General features: G+C 40.5%; 1 protein-coding gene and 2 long non-coding RNA genes across 4 annotated transcripts in view; 2 read left to right on the top strand and 1 right to left on the bottom strand.

The window, feature by feature from the left end:
* LOC141729366 (uncharacterized) overlaps window positions 1-6,223 on the top strand; it is an 86,095-nt gene extending 79,872 nt beyond the window's left edge. The window contains exon 3 of the long non-coding RNA XR_012580837.1: window positions 5,540-6,223. This is a non-coding gene — a long non-coding RNA (uncharacterized LOC141729366). The remainder of the gene's footprint in view (window positions 1-5,539) is intronic.
* LOC113458570 (uncharacterized) overlaps window positions 1-16,608 on the bottom strand; it is an 82,722-nt gene extending 66,114 nt beyond the window's left edge. The window contains exons 1-2 of the long non-coding RNA XR_003378934.2: window positions 16,181-16,608; window positions 1,509-1,653 (exon numbers count right to left, since the gene is read on the bottom strand). This is a non-coding gene — a long non-coding RNA (uncharacterized LOC113458570). The remainder of the gene's footprint in view (window positions 1-1,508; window positions 1,654-16,180) is intronic.
* An 18-nt stretch (window positions 16,609-16,626) lies between these two features.
* DTNBP1 (dystrobrevin binding protein 1) overlaps window positions 16,627-22,049 on the top strand; it is a 65,063-nt gene continuing 59,640 nt past the window's right edge. For both annotated transcript variants that reach the window (XR_012580836.1, XM_005481755.4), the window contains exons 1-2: window positions 16,627-16,759; window positions 20,083-20,133. Coding sequence is in view for 1 of the 2 variants with exons in the window: in XM_005481755.4 (XP_005481812.1) it covers window positions 16,704-16,759; window positions 20,083-20,133 (107 nt within the window). In the remaining variant the exon portion in view is untranslated. The remainder of the gene's footprint in view (window positions 16,760-20,082; window positions 20,134-22,049) is intronic.

Here is a 22,049-nt window from a genome sequence, read left to right as displayed (position 1 = left end):
CTCACAATACTGCAGGATTCTCTGACTTTATAATTCTATATGTCTAATCAGAGATGGAATCACTGCAGCCTTTGTCTCTGCATGGGACTAACAGAAAACCACTATAACAACCTTGTGAACTCTTTATCTTTCTGTTAATCTTATATGAAACAGAAAGTATGTTTTGTTTTATTTTCCTTCCTATTCCTCTAATTGTTTATGGGACTGAAACATTCCTTTTGTTCTGTTTTAGGAAGGCACTAATACCTGGATTATGATCATGTTCTCTTTTCTGATCCTATCCTCTCTCACACTTAGCTGTAAAAGTTTCTCCTCAGATGGAAATAGGAAACACCCTCAGGAGATGTTGCAGTAAGGATATTCCTGTATACTGCTGAATGGTTTGAAGAAGATCCCTTCTTTGTAATATCCTTAATTCACACGTTTTATATTTTTCCCCCACCTCCTAATCTTGTTCTCTCTCTTCACTCATATCTTTCTTTTTACAATCCTCCTAGGATAATCCAACCTGGATGTTTAATTGAAAAATTCTCTTCATATTGTAAAACTGCCACATCACCTGCAGCTACACCTTGGCTTGTAGTAAATGTACTACTTCCTTCCCATCCTTTCTTTTTGTTTTCTCTTTCAAGTGTGAGATCATCAGCTAAATAGCCTACTGATTATTGGGAGTTGGGAAAATTAACTTAAATCATGAGACAGAATAAACTCCATATTGAAAGGCTAATCATTGCCTCTCTTATTCATGTAAAAATAGATCCCTTTAACAATCATGTGGGTAAAATTCAAAGAGAAAGTGTCACCTTTGTACAATGTCTGATAGTTCAGGCCCTGCTCTGAACTGTCCACACTAATTGATCTTTCACTATCTACCTGCTAAGCCCAGAGGAATCAACAGACATATTGATAACCCACTTGGGAGAGGGAAGCACTTTACCCTGTGCCTTTAGAATGGAGAGAGGCAATGTCCCAGATATTCTCTTTCCTTTTGCAGCAGTTCCTGAGTTTGCTTGCTTTGAGGCTGCTTTCTTGAAGCTACCTGAACAGTCTTTAGCAGGTGGTGACAGATAAAACATGGAATTACATTATATTTCTGATTTCCTTATCTGCTACCCTGAGACACAACCTTACCCTGTGAGGTCTGATAGCATTAACCTCTCCCCAAACTGGGGCTGACAGTCTTTCCAAATTCTGCTTACTGAGAAGTCCACTGATGATGGAGTTTTGCATGATGTGTACTTGGCATCTTCCACTCAGCAAGTACAGCCATCTGTTTTAGTTCCTCATCGTACCAGTCAGCCCTTCAAAACTTCATGGACAACTTTTTCTAACATTAAAATGCAAAGACCTCCATGCAGCAATAAGGAGGAAGGGAGAATAAATTAGGCAGTGCTTAGAATAGGAAAGACAGCAACCCTTAGATAAGTTATAGATGCTACATTCTCATTTGAATGTTAGCACGTTGCTAAGGAGATGGGCAAGGAAGAGAATTTGCAAGGGGTACCTACCTCAAGGAGCAGGGTGAGAGAAGCAGGTTTCCATCTTCCCATCAGCTGGACGTCAGTTCAGAGCTGAGGACAACATCCACTGTACAAGATGTTGCTCTTTATCCCAATCTTCAGCTCAAAGCACCTGGGATACATTCTGGGAATCCTAAGTGAAAGAGACTGAAGATCTGTAACGTCATCTCAATTTCACACATATTAAGACAGAGAGAAATGAAAAATTTGCTTCAGGTTACCCAGCGATGCCTTTCTTATTCAAATAAACCACCATATTAAAACAAACTTAAATAGTGACAGCATTAAATAAGTGCTGGATTTGGTCCACAGATCACAGCCATAGGAGTGGAGCTGTACCACAGATATTCCACCAAGAGTCTCTGTTACTAGATTGTGGTACTTCTGTTAGAGACAGAAATTCAGACAAAAAGAAAGCAAATGGCAGCTCAAATTAAAGCTGCTGAGCATTCCAAACTAATTTAATCTCTTGAAACACAATTCTTTCAAAATAAAGATGTTTAGAAACAGCAGTTTAGCTGTTCTAAGCATGCTAGCACCATCACCAGAGAGATTCATGCTCTGGGGAATTAGAAATACTCATCTATGCTCCCTGCATTATAATCAGCCAATCTCGTTATGCCTTCCTGCTTTATAATTATAGATCTTATTAACAAAGATGAATTTCATGAAAAATAGGCATTACAAATTGCACGTTTTTCAAAAGAAGAGGGAATAATTTAGTTTTGTATGCCAGTGAGATTGTTTCCTCGTTTAGAGAGAAAGTTTAGGTTTAGTTAATAACTACCTATCTGGCCTTTTCAGCTGTTCTTTTTGGTGTTAAGCACGACAGTCAGGATGTCAGTTATGACATGAGGTGGCCTGGGTGGCCAGAGCATGTGGCTTTTTAGGTGCCACTACTGCAATGGCACACTGAACAGTTCATCTCTGCCCAGAAGGCCCACAGCCTTTTCCTGCAACCTGGAGTAAGCTGGGAAGTGTGGAAGCACATAAGCTCCCACTGCATGTACAAAACCAGGATATGACCAGTGTCAAACAGCAAAGTGGGTTGGGGGAACAAGTACAGTTTATCAAATCCCTGAGACGCAGGCACTGGTCTGATGGGATTTCACTATCACAGTTCTCCTTGAAGACAGCCATGTCTGTAACTATTGGAATATGAATCCAAATATTACCAGTTAGATTGTGCCTGGGCCAGTCTGACCCTCGCGGCTGAGCCAAAGGCGGCTTCTGTGGTGCATCACCCCAGAGACACCTTTAGCTGGCTGATGGTTTCAGCTGGGCACTAAACAAGTCCAGGCTTGTTAGGGACTCCGTTTACCTTAGGAAGAAGGCTTCAGGCGAAGGTGAGGACAAAGGAGGGATTCTGCTGGAGGGTTTAATATCCAGAGGTTTATTCCATGGTTACAGAGGTCTGAATCTTGGGAAGAACTCCAACAGAATCGCAAGCACATGGCCTGCTTCACCTTTTAAGCTCAGGGGGTGGGGAGGGGAGGGGACAGGTGAGCCACCAACCAGGTGGGAGGGGTGGGGTCTCAAGGGACAAGGGACACCCAGACAGGCCAATGACCTCTGGGCCTGAGAGCCATCCTTTGAATTTGACCAACCACACGACACCTTTGCTGGAATGTTAAGCCTGATTGACAGGACTCACTCAGCAAGGGGGCGAGGGGGGAAGGGAGGGTTTTGCACACCTGGGTAAGGGACCCGGAAGTTTAAAACACACTGCAACATGTAACAGTGAGAGTATTATCTACCTGAACTCCTCAAAGAATTCTTTTAGTCTGTGGGAGGGAAAGGGATCACTTACATAGTGACTAATCAGTTGGTTTTAAACTTGCTAAAGACATGAACTGGTAGAGCAGAGAACTGACCACAGCTTGTGGTTTGGTTTCATCTTTTAAAAGGAATCTCACACTAAGTTCTCCACACAGAGAAAGAGAGACCAGGAACAAGGAATCCTCTTTATGCCAACCTGTAATGTTAAAAACTGACCCTGTGTAACACTGAGATGATTCTGATAAAGTTACTATTCTTACATACTGTTCAATTACCAGTATTTTAGTGTTAGAGGAAGGAAGAGAATAAGAAACCGTATTTGGTGTAAAGTTTTTAGCAGGGTCTGTTGGGATAGTACAAAAGGTAATGATTTTAAACTAAAATAGAACTTAAGATTAGGAACACAGAAGAAATTCTTTACTGTGAGGGTGGTGAGACACTGGAAGAGGTTGTCCAGAGAGGTGGCAAATGGAAATATTCAAGGTCAGGTTGGATGGGGCTCTGAGCAATTTGAAGATGTCCCTGCTCATTGCATGGGAACTGGACTAGATGACCTCTAAAGGTCCTTTCTAACCCAAACTACTCTATAATTATATGAGTTGATGAATGACAAGGAGAAATGACTGTATGCTGGCTGTAATGCACACACCCATCCTTACCTATGCCCCTTCAGGACAGGGCAGAGGAGTTTGGTGTAAGGGACTGAAGCTCAGCATGGGAAATGGGGAGGAAAGGTGTTGTAACATTTCTTTCTCACTAGCCAAATATATTTTAATTGGGAATAAATGAAATTAATTTTCACCAAGTGTATTTTGCCCATAACAGAAGATGATAAGTAATCTTTCTGTCTTTGTCTTGACCCATGAACTTTCCTGTGCCTGTTGTTGTTCTTATTTTCTCCCTTGGTCACGCTGAGGAGTTGGGAGCAAGAGAGAAGCTGGGTAGAAATTTGGTCCTTATCTACAATTAACTCACCACAGCAACACATGATTAAACCTCTTTAATCCCAAAAATCAGCAGGAATCTGTTACTTCAGCTCCAATGTGTTTCTGAAAAGCTTTTGTAAGAGGTACTGCACCTTAATGTTGCTTTGATGAAAGAAGTCTTTAGGCAAGACAAAGCATAATTTTCCCACTATCAACAGGGAGTCCTGTTTCAGTATGCCACACTGCTACAGTTCACTGCTACAGTTTATAGGCAATAAAGTAAATTTATTCATTTGAGAATACTGTTTCTTATATCAAATAACTTTTAACAGTTGATAAATGGAATGAACTGTAAGCTGTATGAAGAGGAGAAAATGAAAAATTCATTTCTTAAAAGAAGGGAGCATGACAAATAAGCAAATTAAGGAATATTAATATTCAACTCCACTCTTCCTTTTTGCAAGAGCTGGCTTGAAAAATTCTTGAAAAACAGGTTTCAAATGATAAATGCCAATTTGACAGAAGATAATTGATGGAAGAATGCATCTACTCACTGAAATTGCTCAGCAGGAACCTTGTTCACCTGTCAGACTCTGCAGGCTGATGTATTTCTGTTAGACAGCTCCCATGCTCCAGGGAAGATGAGGAAGACTTCCATGTCTGAAGTTTGTGAGCTTTTGACTTCCAGGTCACTGAGGCAGTGAGAAATCCTTCTGCAATGTCTGGAATGTAGTGCCTTGAAATCATTTAACACAGATGCTGTACTGTGAAAATAATAATCCTGCCTTACAGATATAAGGACTCTCTAGATGCAAGCTGGCCTTACACAAAAATGTGTACCTCTTTGAAATTTCAGGTCTTTGCATCCTTAAAGAAAAGAGTTCTGTTCAGAAAATGGGAGAGTCTGCCTTGTGCCTATAGGTCAGTGGATCTGATCATCCACCACCTGTGTTTTTAACCTCATGAGACTGCAAAAGTCCTTTTAGAGGTAGAGCTGTCATTTTATAATCTGAGCATTTTGCTTTCCTGCATCAGGATTCATCTTTCACTTGTTCTGGAAGAGAAAGCATAATAGTATTTAAAAACTTTTTAAAATTTAAAATATTCCATTAAGTTACTCTCATGTAGCCTCCCGCAAATGGTACTCCCTCTAATGACACTACAAAATTAAAAGACATTCTGTTGCCTTGAGTAATATTAGCTAGACCAAACAATTCTGATAATTTTATTAACTTTGATGAATTTTGAGATTCTTTTTTTTTTTCCTGAGATGCAAGTATTATGGGACAGTAACTTTGGATCTGTTTTCCCAAGGAAGTGAAGAAGGAAGATCACACGGCACTGTACTGCAAGTCCTCCCCTGCCTAAACCTGGGGCTCCACTGAGCATTTCAAGCTTCAGAGAGATACACAGCTCTCAAAGACAGCAAATTCCCATACATTTTGTGAAAACTGATTGCTGGAGATGGATCGAAATGAGTGCTCCCACTAAGGAAAAGCCAGTTGCAGATCAGCCAGTTGGCCAATCACCATGGATATAATGAACAGGCAATCGGCACACGCTTATTTCAGCAGCGGCATATGTTGCCACGTTCTCAGCCAAACTGGCAAAAGACATGAGAAGGAGCTGGAAGAAGTACTTGAGCACTGAGAATGGGAAGGACTATGGAATGTGGGAGACAAAAATAGTTTTTAAAAACTTCATTAGTTCCACTGCTCACAGAACAACTTAGCTTTGGTATCTTAAAACTGCAGATTTTTCCTTGAATAAAGGAATGTGTGAATCTCTTATGGGAAAGACTTATGGATTCTGCCTTTTAGTCTGTATTTCTTGAAGTGATGATATAATAAGATGTATTTTATGAGAGCCTATGTTTCATTTGTGAACAGCATGAAAACCAGGTTGTTCTCCTTCATAGTGCGAAGGAAATGTAAAGTGAGAGCTGTTGAAAAGGATTTGCCAACAGGAGAGTGAAGATGATGCATTCTTATTCTGGTAATGACAGAATGGACTAATGGAATCATCAATACCTGTATGTAAACTCAAATCATATGAACTCAATAGAATCACTAAACTTCAGTATAAAAAAGCTGAATTGCTTTTCATTTTTCAATGTCTGTTCTTCAGCCTAGTTGATAATTTGAAGACACTGAATGGTCTATTTAAAATAAAGTAACTATTTTTAAAAATAAAATTGTCTGATACAAGTTAGATATCTAATATTTTCCTCTGTTACTGCAAAAATGGAAGTATTACAGCCATTACATGAAGTCATAAATGCACATGTATACCTATATACATAAAACATTATGTATATTATATCTCTTTTTCCTAGTCATATTTAGACTTGTTGTAGTAAACAAAGTGCCGGGAGCCTCATGCTGAAATGAGTTGCTGGACTAACATAAATATATAAGGCTAAGAATCTCAATGCAACCTGATTTCTAATTATACAACAATTCCATAAGTAACTGCTGAATATTTAAATCTTGTATGTTTGTATATATTTGAATCTTCATTTACTGATATTCAGAAACATCTTCAGAACTCTCAGTATCAAATGAGCTAATTTGAAATTACTGAATCACTCCTAGATACTGATGATTAATTGGAAGCAAAAAACATACCACTGGCTAATTAAAGCAATACAGTAAAGTCATTACAGCAAGAATCAGATAATCACCATTTTAGCTCAGCCTTCCCCATAAAATTTAAGGAAACCTCTGTTTTCTAAGATCTGTGTCTTCATTATCCAGGTTTCTTCCAAAAGTTGTATGTATGAGTAAAAAGGAAGTACCAATGAATCAATTAACAGTTACAAACTGAAAACTTAGTATAGTGTTCCAAGAAAACAAGATTTTACAGAGATCAGAGGATCACAGAAGGGTTGGTTTTGGCAGGGACCTCTGGAGTCCACCAAGCCCCCCTACCCAAGCAGGGTCACCTAGAGCCATGTCCATGTCCAGATGGCTTTTGATTATCTCCAAGGAGGGAGAGTCCAATGCCTCTCTGGGCAATCTTTGCCAGTGTTTGGTCACTCTTGCAGTGAAAAAGTGTTTCCTGATGTTCAGAAGGAACCTCCTGTATTTCCGTTTGTGCCTGCTGTCTTTGGTCCTGTCACTGGGCACCAATGAAAAGAGCCTGGCTCTTCTCAGTCCCCCTTCAAGTATTTGATACCTGATAAGATCCTGAAAACATTTTCCATGAACCTTATCGTTTCCAGGTGAAAGCGTCCCAGCTCCCTCAGCTTTTCTCCACTGGAAGGATTCCCCAGTTCCCCAATCATCTCTGTAGCCTCTCTCCCCTATGGCCATGTCTCCCTTGTACTGGGGAGCCCAGAACAGGACACAGCACTCCAGATGTGGCCTCACCACTGCTAAAAAGAGGGGACAGATCACCTCCTTAGACCTGCTCTGACTATACCCAATGCAACCTCCTGGTGCAGTACAGGGTTCCATTAACCTGCTTTGCCACAAGGGCACATCATTGGCTCAGGACCCACCACATGCAGTTATGTTCGTAAAATTTATTTTCTTCCTGTTCAACATAGGGTGATTTTGCAACATCAAGGCAGATGTGAGCAAAGTCTTTAATATGTACAGACAGTGCCATTATGAACTGCAGTATTTAGATGCATCTGTTTACTGCTTACTCAGTAAAAACAATTTCCTAGTGGAAGCTGTGGGATGCAGGATACAGCTAGGGAAAGAATAAATAAAAACTTGATATTTTATGAAGCTAAGAAAGATTCAGAGATGGAAGAGCAAAGCTAGACTTAAAGATCTTGAATATATATCTTTGGAGTGAAACTAGTTTTTAGTTAAAACTGAGAGCAGTTCAGATTTCTTGTACCTTCCTGTCATACTGCTTGAGTACACAATGAATGTATACAATAAAACCATGCTGAATGGCACAGAATTGCTCTGTGAGAACAACTGGATGTTTGGCTACTAGACATGAATATTATTGCTATGTAGATAATAATACAGCAATATTAATATTAAAAAGTCAGAAGTCAAGTACATGAATTACTGAAACAATGTTTGATACAATGTACTGAAAAAGAACCTAAATAATTTCTGAAAGAAGTAAAATTCCCTGTTGCAAGGCCATGTTGGAAATACTCTAGGTTTATTTTTATTGTCATTTCCCAGTACAAAGGATGTATGATACATTTGAAGGCCTCTGACTATCTTAAAAGTATATATACTAGGTAAGCTCCTGGTTATGAATAACATTTATAACTCTTCTGAGAATAAAAATAATATTCTCACATGTTACATAGTTCCCTTACTCTGCTGCTGGGAAAAGGCAAGGTTTCAGATGCATCTCTCAAAGCAGTGTATTTCCTCTTCCTCATTTTAGTACACATATTTTGCTGAAGGCTCTTTAAGCCTCACATGCATTCCATGTCAGAGCCTTGGTCTGAACAACACTAACCTCACACTCTCCCATTCCTGGAAAGTCCCTACAATGAAGACTTTCTACAGAAAGCCAATACTATATCTCACAGCACTATAGCATCAATAGACAGGTCCAATCCAGTTTTTCCATTTTGTGTGCAGGGTTATACAGGTCAGAATGACAAAGCAAAATGGTTTAAATTTGGCACTGAAATGTTATTTTCAGCTGTTGCAGAATGGCCACATCCCACCTTTAATGATCTCAAAAGCCCATGTCATAAATCAGGCACCTAAATATGAGAATTTGGCATTTTTGTCTCAGTGTTTTTCATATGAACAATATTTGTCTACATCTAATGGACCTTGATATTCAGCAATGATAGCTACTTTCCAAGCAAAAAGCATACCTAAAAAAAAAACCAAAAGAAAACTGAGAGAGAGCCAGCAGACAACACTTTAAATCAAAACTTGCCTGTGCAATTCTCAGGTCCAGCCTGAAGCTATGTAATTTGAAATATGAAGTACTTTCCAGGAGGATGAGATACTTTTACTGTAGCTAGTAAAGCAACTCTGGGTTGTCACAACAATGGTAAATAGACAGATAAAATAAATCAAACTGACAAAATGTACTGTGATAAGAAAGTTCTGCAGAAGTACAAGAGCCATTCTAACTATTTCATTTCATTTCATTCAAACTGAATTATGCTCAATAAATAAAATACAACATGAAGATAAAAAAAACCCATCTCTGTCTCCAGGCTACTTACAGCATAAGTGGATTAGATTCTGTGCATAATGAACTAGTAAACAGCAGACCCATATAAAATGAGGAAAGAGAATTTTATTTCAAACGCTGAAACAGTATGAAGTTGACAATTGCACAGAGTTATTAGCCAAATGCTAGGCAGTCAGCCAGAAGGCTTCAACAAAAATTGCCTTAAGCAAGAGCAGCAACCAAGGGGAGGAGTTAACAGGGGAAAAAATAAAAGGGGGAAAATCCATTAAAATCACTCATGGGACGATATTTGTCACGAGAAAGGCCAGAATGACAGATGATTAAGATCTTGTTGATGGAAAAAAGTGAAAAAAACAAAAGCAGATTTAATGTAAGAGGAAGTCAGCAAAACAAGCAGTATATTACCAAATAAAAATCTAGAAAACTCCTCCATTAGCAGCAAAGGGACAGCCATTTTATTCTGTTAGTCTGTTGTAATTCCCTTTAGAGTTCACTTGGATAATGAGTGATTAATGTCTGTGTGCCTAAAACTAAAACTGTGTCCTAATTGGGTTTGGCTGAGCTAATTGCCTCTGATCAATAAAACTGACACATAATACAATTGTCCTTCAAGAATCTCAGTCTGGGTATCATTGCACTTCCCTCAAACCCTGCTTCTGACATCCAGGGGAACAGAAATTGGTCACGTTCATAGAAAATTGGACATAAAACAGAAGAACTTAGAGCAGTAAGCACTGGGGAAATGTGTATTTTATTGGACTAAAAGCCCCTTGTGCTTCATGGCACATCCCACCCGCTCACAGCAGTTTCCTACACGTTTGCAGTCCCTTCTCTGCCATCATCATTTCTGTGCTTTCCTCACACCAGCACAGAGACTCGAGCAGAGCCTCTTAGTGCAGACTGGGAATACAGCAGTGGAAGAGGGGAGTTCCTTCCAGAATACCTCCAAAACACACAGGTCCTGCTAAGGTTCTTTCCCACCCCAGCATCCCTGTAAGCCTGCTCCTGAAGCCACACCAGCATTTTCTGGCACTGCAATGACACAGAAAACACATGACTTTCTCCTCAAACCAACCAATTATGCTTTATAGCCACGGGGAACATCTAATCATAGGATACAAAGCCTACTCCAGCAAAATTACTCACAAGTGCAATAAAAATAGCAGACAAAATGTAACTACTTAATAGTACTGCAAATACCATTGTAGGGCATTCATTCATGCTTAATACATCTTTTTAATTTCCTTGACATCAGGGTCAAGGTTAGCTACACGAACTAAGCAGTCTACACAAGTATGTTTTCTTCAGCCAGTTGCTACCAAGTGCAGCCCCTCTGACCATTTCCACAGAAGTGCCAGTGTGAGAGTCACTGGAAATGGCATAAACTACTATTCTGCTAGAAGGCAAGGACACAACACTGGCCTCTGCTTCTGTTCATGAGGATTGTCTACATGGCCCCAAAAATACCAAGTGAAACAGTGTGACACAGATCTCCCCACCCAGCTTAGCCAGAAGAAAAGCGCTTATTTAAACCAGCCTGTGACTATGCCAAATGCCAGCTGGACACTACACACTTGGTGCCACTCAAACCAGTGGTGGTTTCCAAGGTGTCCTTGTGAGATGAAATAAGCCATGAGCTGTACTTAATACATCATCGGTAAAATTTTGCTCATCTGAGACACATGCCCTTGCAGAGAAATAGGTATTATCACATCTCTAGTTTGCTTTTCTATGCACAGCCATGCCCTCTAGTGGAACCGGCTGGTTCGCTGAGTGTTTTTTCCTTTTCTCAAAATCAGCACACTCTGAACTACATTCACCAGCAGGAGTTATGATCCTCACTTTCTTTTTGGAAGCTGCTGTTATTATTAAATTTAAATAACTTAGTCATACAGAAGTTTCAAGATACTGAGAGAATCTAAATTATAAAGTTTTAAATAAAGTCCTCGCTTTTGAGGCAGCCTTCCTATTAGTCGTTCTTTTGATAGAAGAAAATCCTGCTTTGTGGTCTTTTACACAAAAGTCAAAGTCAACTGATTCAGGAAGAGACAAAAGGAACTGAAGTAATCTGGCACCACTGCTGACCTATCCAATACTTCCAAAGCAAAAGCACATAAAAATGACAGAAAACTTCAGTAACAGTAGAAATTACAGTTTCAGACCCAACTTCCATTTGCAAGCTCACTGGTGGAGAAACACCTAGAGCTCACAATCTCATGCAGTAAAAATACTAAATACTAGGAATAAAGTGAAGGCAGAAAAGAAGATGAGGAGAAAGGTAACAGGAGCCCATATCCTGCTTTCTAGTTTTCAGGAAAAAAGTCTGCCAGCTTCAGTGGTGACAGCAAAATTTTTATCAACATCTTCATGACTGCAGACAGCTGTGACTGAAGATTAAGAAAACACAAAGTTGTCCCACTGAATTAGGAGAGTTACATCAGCCACGTTGAGATGGTCACTGCCATCACATCAGGACATGTTTTACCACCTCATCCAGTCAGGTGTAACTGTTGGCTGCCCTTGGAGTCTGTCTGTCTGTCCCAAGGTATGTGCTCTTGTCCTCCCCCCAACAGCAATTAAGGTCCAGCAGAAGGAGGATCCTAATGCCTGTTTAGCTTCATAACTCTGCTTAGCCCCTGATTCCCTCCATCCCCAGTTTTTCCCAACAGTTCAGAAAGGTGGGAATTCATCATGTCTTCATTCACTAGATACCATGTAAGGAGGGTGGGAGGGGAGGACCAAGGAATTTCACCATTATTTTTATCTATTGCTATGATGTGCCTCTCCCTCTAGTCTTTTTCATAGAAACAGTGAAACTGAAGCAAGACATGATTTGATTATTATTTGAGAATCATAATTCACTTTCATGCTGTAAAAAAGATAGTGCATTAAAAAGTTAACATCTAAACCAGGACTTTGAACCTATATTAACCTGGAGATTAAGTCCCTTACCTGTTCTTGTGTGAACTGAATTAAGAATATTTTTACTTGATATACAGAAATTATTCTTACAGTTCTCTTTAGGATTGAGAATTATTATTGTCCATTTCTTCTTCTGCTAGTTACATGGGAGAAAAAAATTCAAATATCAACCACACTAACAAAAAAAACCCCACCCCTCCCTCACAACTTCCTTTATTGAGATATATAAAAAAAAAATCTCTATTAATATGACAAAAACCTTTGTGTCAGCTGCAGAGACCATTATATAGCTAAACCTCAAGAGTAAGTACAGGTAAGAGCAGAAATTAACTCTTATTAGAAAGCTATAAAGGTTAATTTGGAAAAGGAAGCTCTTAGAAGCTGCTAGAAATGGTGATGAGGCCTCAGGATAAGTGAGACTATGACAGATAGTTCTTAGGATGTAATGCTTAAATTTAGTTTCCACTGATTGTATCCTTCTGAAGTTTTGGGCATATAAAACTTTTTTTAGATGCCAACCTTTCTTTTCAGCATGCAATGGAATTCCTGCAAGAAATGTTGAATCAGATCTTTATACACTTTCATTAAAGTCTTTATCAATTACAATGGTAGTAGCAGTTTTTTAGAATTAAAATTTGTCTCAGGTATTTCTAACAATATTTAAGCTTTAGATCAGTACAGACCCAGCTAGGTAAACAAAATATGTATAGAATTGCAGAGCTATAATATATACTAGTCAAGTTTTAATCATGTTCTACAGATTATTGAAACCAAAAAGTCTTAAATTTGCACCCAAAATATAAAGATCATTAAACCATACTATCAGCAAGACCTAAGGAGGACAAAAATTACTTCTACAAACCTGAGAGATTCTGAAAGGCTGAGAGTTTTGTTCACTATTTCTAGTCAGTTTGAGAATGTCATATTGGAGGCTATCAAGCTAAATGCACTCAAAAGAAGAGATCAAGACATAAACCAGATAGATACCTAAACAAATTTCACTTAATATCAGCATAATGGGAAAGTATTTTAAATCATTTTCACCGAAAAGCTTAACAGGCATGAGCCTGGTGTCTACAGTATCGCTCTTTCAGAACAGTCTTAATCTAAAGTCAACCTAAATGGAGGTCACTAAAGCCGAGGAAAAGGTGGAATTGGGGAAAGGCATGACTAGGGATGACTTTGTGCTGCAAAATCTATTACAGAAATGTAGCCTAATTTATGCCTCTAAGGGAGGCTGATCTAGAAAAGAAAAGAAATCTTCATTTGACACCAGGGTTATACAGTCAAATACATTTCCGTGTTTTGCTCTATAAATTTATTGCTACTGACTCATATCACTTTATAGATGTTCTTTATAGATGTGCAAAGCACAGAATGCCTATGCATTTGCTGTACTGTAATAGCCAGTCACAGCAAATTTGCAGAAGATACTAGATGTGTTTTTATCAGAGAAGCAGAAGAATAAACTGGGAAGTACTAGCTCAAATTCAGGTCAGAATTAATATCAAACAACCAGACCTGAACTACTTAATAACTAAATGAGCAGAATAGGTCATTGATACTAAAAATTTATTTAGCATTAATTTTATCTCTAGAAAACTTGACCCAAAGCCCCTGGCAGAATTTTAGGTGGCACTGTGCTGAATTAACACCTGAAGGATCTGTCTCAGAGCTGTTTGTTAAATTAATTCCTAATGTACATAAATATTAATAAATTAGTATAAACATGTAACTTGTGTTTGAAATGAAGCCATGTAATTCAGCTTTAGTGATGGAAATGCTATAGCTCTGCACTTTCTGGACAAACAGGGGACTCTCCAGATCAGACCAACACATTAAGAAGTTTGGAAAATGACTACAAGGGAAAAAAAAGAAACCAGGCCTATTCACTCTAGAAACAAAAAAGATCAAGCTAAACATGTGAGCTGATAAGGAGCTTGCAGAATCTCCTTAATTTTAAATTCCCAAGAACCAGTTAAACAAAGTTTACACAGTGTATTTATAATTCATCACAACCCTTGAGCAGGGGATGTGCTTTTAGAAGTTTCTTCCAGTCTTGTACGTCTAGAATTAGTGACTGTTAATACTATCTCAACACATTTCTTCTCCCAAGTCCTACACAGACATGTGAAACAAAACTGTACAACAGTTTATGAATAGTTTTTCTAACTGTAAAAGTAGCAATGGAGTCTAAAAGTGCTTATTCACTGTGAATTAGCAGGGCCACCACTGACAAAAATCATCCACAAGAAAATTGAAAATATGCAACACTGAAGAAATTAATATGATTTCGCAAAGGAAAGCTGAAAATTAAAGGTTAAAACCCCTCCCTTGTCTTCTGAACACTTCAATTCCTGTAACATCATATATTACATAAGGCCAGATTGCACAGCTTTTGTCAGCATTTGCAATGTGTGTCTGTGAATACATCAGAAAACACTTGATTCAAGGCCTTCCCCTCCTTGTCTGAAGAATTAACTGTGCAGGCAAGTGGGAAGTCTCTATTTTCAGATATTGTTGTTAGGTCAAGCATGAGAAAAACACCTTCTAAATGTCATACATTTTTTTTTTACAGAACGTTATATGCAGTCTGCCATGAAAGCTGTCTTTTTTGACCTCAAGATAAGGCAAGCTGCATCAATTTCAATGTTTGGAATATCAACCCAACCATTTTTCTTTTAGCAGGCATTTCACTTTTAATTTGAATTTCTGCCACTGAGCAATACTTTTTTTTCCATAAGCCAAAGTAGAAACAATTTACAGGTGATATACTCTTCTGAAAGCCCAAAATCCCAAGCTGTGTTGGGATTATGGTGTCAATTTTCTAGTTGATCCAAAGTACCTCCAACCACTCCTGAATATACTTCTGTAGTATCAAATAACACATCCAGCAGTGGCCCTCTGCATATATTCTCCTTGTAAGAAATTAGTTCAGGGCTCTTCTCTTCATATTTTTAGAATTTTCAACCAAAATTGAATTGGTTAGAAAATAAAATGTTTTGAATTTGAAATCTCAGCTTTTTCTAAAAGTTGAAGTCTCAATTAAATGGAAGTCTAAGATTTCCTGGATCCACCTAAATCCTACGTCCATGTCATTCAAACATTAAGTGAAGATGCACATGGTGTGAGACTGTCTTCTGGTTACTGGAACTGTAATTATAGCCATCCAGGAAGACTGGCCAATTGTTCTGAAAAGGTCTTGACTCCACTTAAACTGTCTGAAGATTTGCTGAATGATGCCTAACAGTTATTATTTGAGCAGACAGTACCTAGAAATTTAATTTAAACTTTTCACGGGACTATTTACTATTTGTAAGAACAGCCTTTTTTCTTTTAGGTCATTGTTTGTAAGAATCACTAGCATCTACAAAGCTGTCTCCAAAGAAAACAGTGGAGGGACACATAGACAAACAACCACCAGCTTTGCAAGGCCTTGGAAAGGTTATCATCTATCCCTTACTTCAAGAACCTGGCAACCCTAGGGACACCCTAGGGACACCCAGTGGTTTTGCTTTCCGTACTTGTAAGATTTTATGACAGAACCTGGTTCCCTGAGTTCACAGGACAGGTCAGCTTGGAATAGACCACAGTGGGTCACCCGGCCCAACCTCCCTGCTCAAGCAGGGTCATCCCAGAGCACAGGGCACAGGATTGCACCCTGATGGATCTTGAATATCTCCAAGTAGGGAAACCACAACCTCCCTGGGCAACTTGTTCCAGCGCTTGGTCACCCACACTGTCAAGGTCTTCCTCGTATTCTGGTGGAATTTCCTGGGCATCAGTTTCCACCTGTTGCTTCTTGTCCTATTGCTGAGCACTACCAAGAGCCTGCTTACATCCTCTTGGCACCCTTCCTTCGGACACTTACAGACATTTATGTGGGACACTTACATGGCCGTCAGTTGCCTCTTCTCAAGGCTGAACAGGCGCAGCCCCCTGAGCCTTTTCTCGTAAAAGAGATGCTCCAGTCCCTTGATCAACTTTGTATCGCTAAGGAGGTCACTCCTGCGCTACCATCGCTGAAGTCAAAATCATTCTGGTGAGGGTCCCAACCTGCCAAGGTGCTTTCCTGTAAATATACCCTGTAAATATGCTTTCCTTTAAAATAACCTATAAAGAGCCGCAACTTCAGGGATTGGCACGCTGCTTACGCTGTCCTTGATGCCGGCCGGGCTTTAAGCGCAGCCCAGCGCTCGAACCACGGGACACGCAGAACGAGAGGCTCGGCTCTCCCAGGCAAACCCGCCCGCCCCCAGCCCCAGCCCCGCCAGGACGCGCCGAGAGCCGGGCGGGGCGGAAGGGACGGGGCGGGCTGAGGGCTGAGGGGAGGCGGCCCCGGGGCCGGAGCTCAGCCGAGCCCCGCCCGCGCCCCGCCCTCCGGCGCTGGCCTTCGCAGCCGGGAAGGGCCGGGAAGATGCTGGAGACTCTGCGAGAGCGGCTGCTGAGCGTTCAGCAGGATCTGAGCGCCGGGTGGGTACGGCCTGCGGCCCCGCGGGGCTGGCGGGGACAGCGGGAGAGGGGCCCGCGTCCCGCAGCCCGGCCGGGCAGGGGGGGAAAGCAGGTGACCGGGGGCCGGGGAGGCGTGGACTGGCGCAGGGAGGGAGGAAGAGGAGGAGATTGCGCAGCCGGGAGGCGCTGCCGGGGCCGGTCTGTCACCCGGGGTGCCCTCCTGGGTGCGGGGACGGGCTGGGAAGGCTGCTCCAGGGTGCCGAGTCCCGCCGTGCTCCCGCCTGGGCTGGGCTGATGGCGGGCTGGAGAGCCTGCGGGGCCGCGGGCAGCGCTGGGGGAGCCGCGGTGCCCGGGGAGCAGCTGCGGTCAGGGGAAGGACAGAGAGAGAGGGACAGACAATCAGACAGACCGCGGTTGTGAAAGAAGATGTGAATGAGGTCAATTAACGTGCTTGAATTTTTAATGAAGTTACCGACCTTCAAGGTTTCATGGATCAGCGTAATCCCTTAAAGAGCATTTCTGGGCGCCGCTTGGTGTGCGGAGAAACTCGCCTTTCCTTGGAAGATGAGTTACTGTCACTTGGGGAAAAGGGGCGCAGGATAAGCGGATGGAACAGCCCCACGCTTGCACTAGAAAGTATAAAGATATTCTTCCTGCGTTGTCTCCCCAGGTTTATTCGGCTAGGCCCCGTGTCGATGCTGTTTTTAGTACAAGCAGGTGGCCCAAGTGAGTGTCGCTGGAAGCCAGCGAGTGGCCGCAGGACAAGGTCATGCCTGTGCTGCAGAGCTGGTGGCTCATGATGAGCCACAGGGGAGTATTGTGTTGTCATCAATTGCTTTTAAAAACTGTGTGGTCTTTGGCAGCGTTAAGACTGCCTTATAATACCCCTATGGTAAATATTTATATATAGTGAAGAATGTCTTTGTACCCTAGAAACTGAAAATATCTGAAATAACTGAAAATATAAGTTTGTCATTACTTGCTTGTATACCGGTGTGTGATGGTCAAGAGAAACTGACAGAAGAGCCTGCCAGTCAAACAGATAAATTGCTTACATGTTATCTGTCTCAGCAAACAGCAACTGAATATTAAACTGCCTTAAAAATACAGACAAAAACATTGCTTTATTTCTGTTTGATTTTTTCTTTTGCTTCTCAGAGGAGTTGATATCTCAGTACAGTGTAAGGCTCTTTTGAAAAGGGTGTTTTTCACATGGTGAAAGAGAACAATAGAAAGGTCATAACACGCCAGATCTGATGGTCATTTAATTCTGTGGTTCTGTATTTGTGTTTTCCATATTTGCTGCAGTGGAGTCCATATACTTCCATGTATTTTGCTTCCTTGCTGGTGTTGCAATGTTTTGTTCTGAGAACAGTCCCTGATTTCATAATGTCCATCTTTGTATTTTGGCAGCTTCATTTATGTGCCCTTTTTCCAGTGTCCGTCTTTAAGTGGTATTTTCACGTGTGGTGTAATCTCTCTCTCTCTTTTTTTTTTTTTTTTTTTGCCATTGGGAACCTGTTTCTCAGAACCACAGTGGCAGAGGCTGTGGAAGGTATCTTTTTTTTTCCTTTAGTGTTCCCATATATCCGGAACACAAGCTGACCTGGTTTGCCCCCTCTTCCTTCCTAGACCGTGCAACCTAATTTCTTGGTGTTCTGGATTACTCTGTTCTGCACCCCACCAAAGTGGTAAAAGAAGTCATTTTGTGATGTTGAGACTTCAGCTTAAAATTGTATAATTCTCAAAACCCAAAGAGAGTATTTTTTGTGGTCAACTTGTTAACTACACATAAATGCTTGCAAAGTAGAACAAGTTGAATTTCATGAAATTGCGAGGGGAAAGGTTTTCCAGAGCTTCTAAGACAATAATATCACTTCCTGAGGAGTATGAAACATGATGTATTGCTGAAAAAGTTTAAATCTGGGTTGTGTGGTTTAAAGAGAGCAGTTTAGAGTTATCAGCCATTTCTGTGGCCTCCTTCCTTGCTCACTTGTGTCTGCTGTCTAATTCTGCGTGTCCTGTAAGCAAGGTATCTAAATTTTGACCCATTCACCTATTAGCAAGCTTTTGCAGGCAGAGGAAAAACAACCAGAATGGATGCAGTGGAGAAGGGCAAATTGCACAGCTTCCTTCAGCAGTGGGCTCTTCCTCAGTGTGCTGTGGTTGTTGCTACCTGGCTTGGCTGTTACAAGCAGCTCTCGGAGAGGGAGTGGAGACCTGCCTTAGCATGTCTTTTCTAAATTGTGTTCCACCTGGTGTGCTGTAGAGCTTTGATGTTTCTTTGAGTTCCTGGAAAACAGTGATCGAGACTGGAGGAGTGATTTGACTACTCAAAGCAGCCTGAATATCTGTCTGTATATTAGGTTGTTTCTCAGTCCCTGGGTCGCTCAGGATTACAGATCTCTCTGTCAGATGTGGAGGATATCTTTGGCTCTCATAGTTCATTTCCATCTTGCTTGTGTCTCTGTCATTTATTTCTTACTGTCCTGAGCAATAAAAGTTTTTTGTGACCACAAAGGGCCTAGGAATTGAGCATAGCCATTGCCTGGGTGATCAGGGAATAGCCAGCAGGCTTGGTTCTCACTGCACTGTGTCAACTTGACTAATGTATGTGTGTGTGTATATATATATGCATATATATATTAAATATATATATGTATATATATAATATGTATATTTTATATATGTATATATTTTGACTGCTAAAGAATGGAAAGAGTTGGGGAGAGAGGGTTGTTTGGTTGGTTTGGAGGGTTTTTTTTGCTTTTGAGGAGCAAAACAGCAGTCAGTTTGAAATGCACTGTGTGTGAAAAAAGCCTCAGATCTGCTCAGTAGCAGTGCACTGTGGTGATGCTGCTGGAGGTTCTGAAAGCTGCCAGAAGAAAAGTTGTGCTTCTGCTGGTTTTGTGTTGGCAGGCTTATGGCAGGTGGGCTATACGTGTGTATGTGTGACTGTCATGCTTTTCCTTGCCATGAGAGCCTTCCTGTAAATGGTATTCCTCAGGGCTGGATTGGTTATTGCTAGGCATGTCTTTAGTTCCTGCCTGCTAAGGAAATTGTATCAACAAGCAGATGACTTATATACACAATTCCCATTAAACTTGTCGTACTGAATTGTCTGATGCGCTTCTACAAAAAATGTCAAGATTTAGCAGCCATGTCAGTGGAAATAAATTCATATGAGGGTCTCCACAAAACTAAGGGAAATTTGATTTATTTGTGAAACAAGCTGAAACAAAATTAATTGTAGTAGACTGGATTTAAGACATTATGTGCTCAAGCAATTCATTCTCTGGTTTCGATGTTGTAAATGTCTGATGGATTTGTGTTTTGGTTTGTAGGTTGAAGACTTTGAGCGACAAATCAAGAGATGCAAAGAAAAGTAGGCAAAGGTACTTTTGAATGTCTTAATATATAGCATTAATATAAGATATTCCTGTTAGGGAAAAAATTGAAGTGTCTCATATATATGAGTCAATTGCAAGAACATTTGCATATAATTTTACAAAATACTATTTTGACAACAGAGAAGCTTAACTAAAGCAAATGCTTTGCTTAATACAGCCTTCATTGATAGGCCTAAATAATTTCTAATGGCTGTCAATCAGTTTATAAATTACTATTTAAATTAAATGAATATGCAGTGTTTTTGTAGTACCTCATAGAAGATTCAGGTTGCAGTACACTGAAATGTAATTGTTTACAATCTCTGTGAATCTCTTGTCCTAAAATTGTAACTCAGGGGAGGTTTTTGGGGGTAAAAACAGAAATAGGAGCCTTTTTATTGTGGAAGATATGTGTGTAATGAAATACTTCAGTTTTCTGTTTCAAGAAGCTTTGATAATTGTGCTGATTTGGTTTTCTTTTAATTGATTTGGGGTTTTTTTTTAGTCCTCTGCATTTTAGTTCTCATTTTTTCAACCTGTGTAAGCTGCAGTGAAAGACTACTTGTTGTCTGTAAATGACATCTGTGAGAGTTACTTCTTAAAATCAGATATGCTTTAGTGTAAAGCATGTTCTTACAAATAGTATCTGTAAGACACAAGTACTATTTGTGTCTACATACTATGTAGACACAAATTAGTTTACAAACAAGCCAAGTGCTAAAAATAAAACATCTGAAATGTGAAAGGGGTCGAGGAGCCTGACCAGTAGTGATTGAAGATGCTCAATCCATAAAAGCCCATAGGACCATATGTGCCCAGAGGTATCTCATGAAAATCAAGAGGTACAAATTCCATTTCTTCCCTGGGAAGAAAGCATCCCCTGCAACAATGCAGGCTGGTGCAGACAGACTATCTGGGAAGTAACTTTGCTAAAAAGACCTTGGAGTTCTTGGCAGACAGCAGGCTGAATGAGAGCCAGGGGACATGCCTTGCAGCAGGGATGTCCCACAGCTAATGGGGCTGCAAACAACACCCCGACAGTGGGATTGAGGAATGTGATTGTCCCCTGCATTCAGCACACCTCAGAGCACTAACTACCCTGTCCAGTCTGGTCCCCAGTTTGAGAAAGGTGTTAACATTCTGGGGCAGTTTAGTGGAGGGCCACCAGAATGGCTGGGGCAGGAGCTCTGTGTATGAGGAAAAGCTGAGATGGGCAGCTCTTCAGCCTAGGTGACTTCTGGGAGACCTAGCAGCAGCATGCCATTGCATGTGAACTGGTTATTGAGGAAACTGGTGTGTGGTGGGAACTCAAAAGGTGATAGGAATACGATGGAACAAGAGAAGATCAGACAGAAAAAGCTGAGAAAAGCTTCCTGAGAAAGCTGCTTTGATCTCATAGCTGGTTTCAACAGGGGAGTGCAGTAGGAACTTCCTGAGGTCCCTTTCCACCTCACTGATTCTGTCACTTTTCCCTTGCTTAAGGACAAGAAGCTTTAACTTATGGTAGTTTGTTTTGGGGATTTTTTTTGTTTTTTTCCCCATTCAAATTGTTTGAATGATAATGCAAAACAGTCTATTGGTGTGATCTTCCAAGAGACAGATTTTGGATGACATTAAGATCTTCACATCCTTAGAAGTATTGTATTGTTAATTTTCTATAACATATAGTAAGATGTCTTTATACTTCAAGCTGTTATTAATGGAAGTGTATGCATCAAATAGGAAATCATTAGAGCATTAAACTGGCAAAGGTTCCTTAGCTTAGTATTTATTTTTGGTGTCGGATATATTAAGTGGAATATCTGTCTTGAGGGACATGAACTTGTGTAGTAGTCTTCTTTTTCAGAATGTTTCTGTGCCCCTTTTTAGGTTAAAATTATGCTCATCCTATATCTTTGTTAACTGTACTTAGAAATTATTCA

This window comes from Zonotrichia albicollis, chromosome 1 (genome assembly GCF_047830755.1).
Source record: "Zonotrichia albicollis isolate bZonAlb1 chromosome 1, bZonAlb1.hap1, whole genome shotgun sequence".
NCBI classification, from domain to species: domain Eukaryota; kingdom Metazoa; phylum Chordata; class Aves; order Passeriformes; family Passerellidae; genus Zonotrichia; species Zonotrichia albicollis.
The sequence above is the reverse complement of the archived record's forward strand: the minus strand, read 5'-3'. Positions and strand labels throughout refer to the sequence as shown.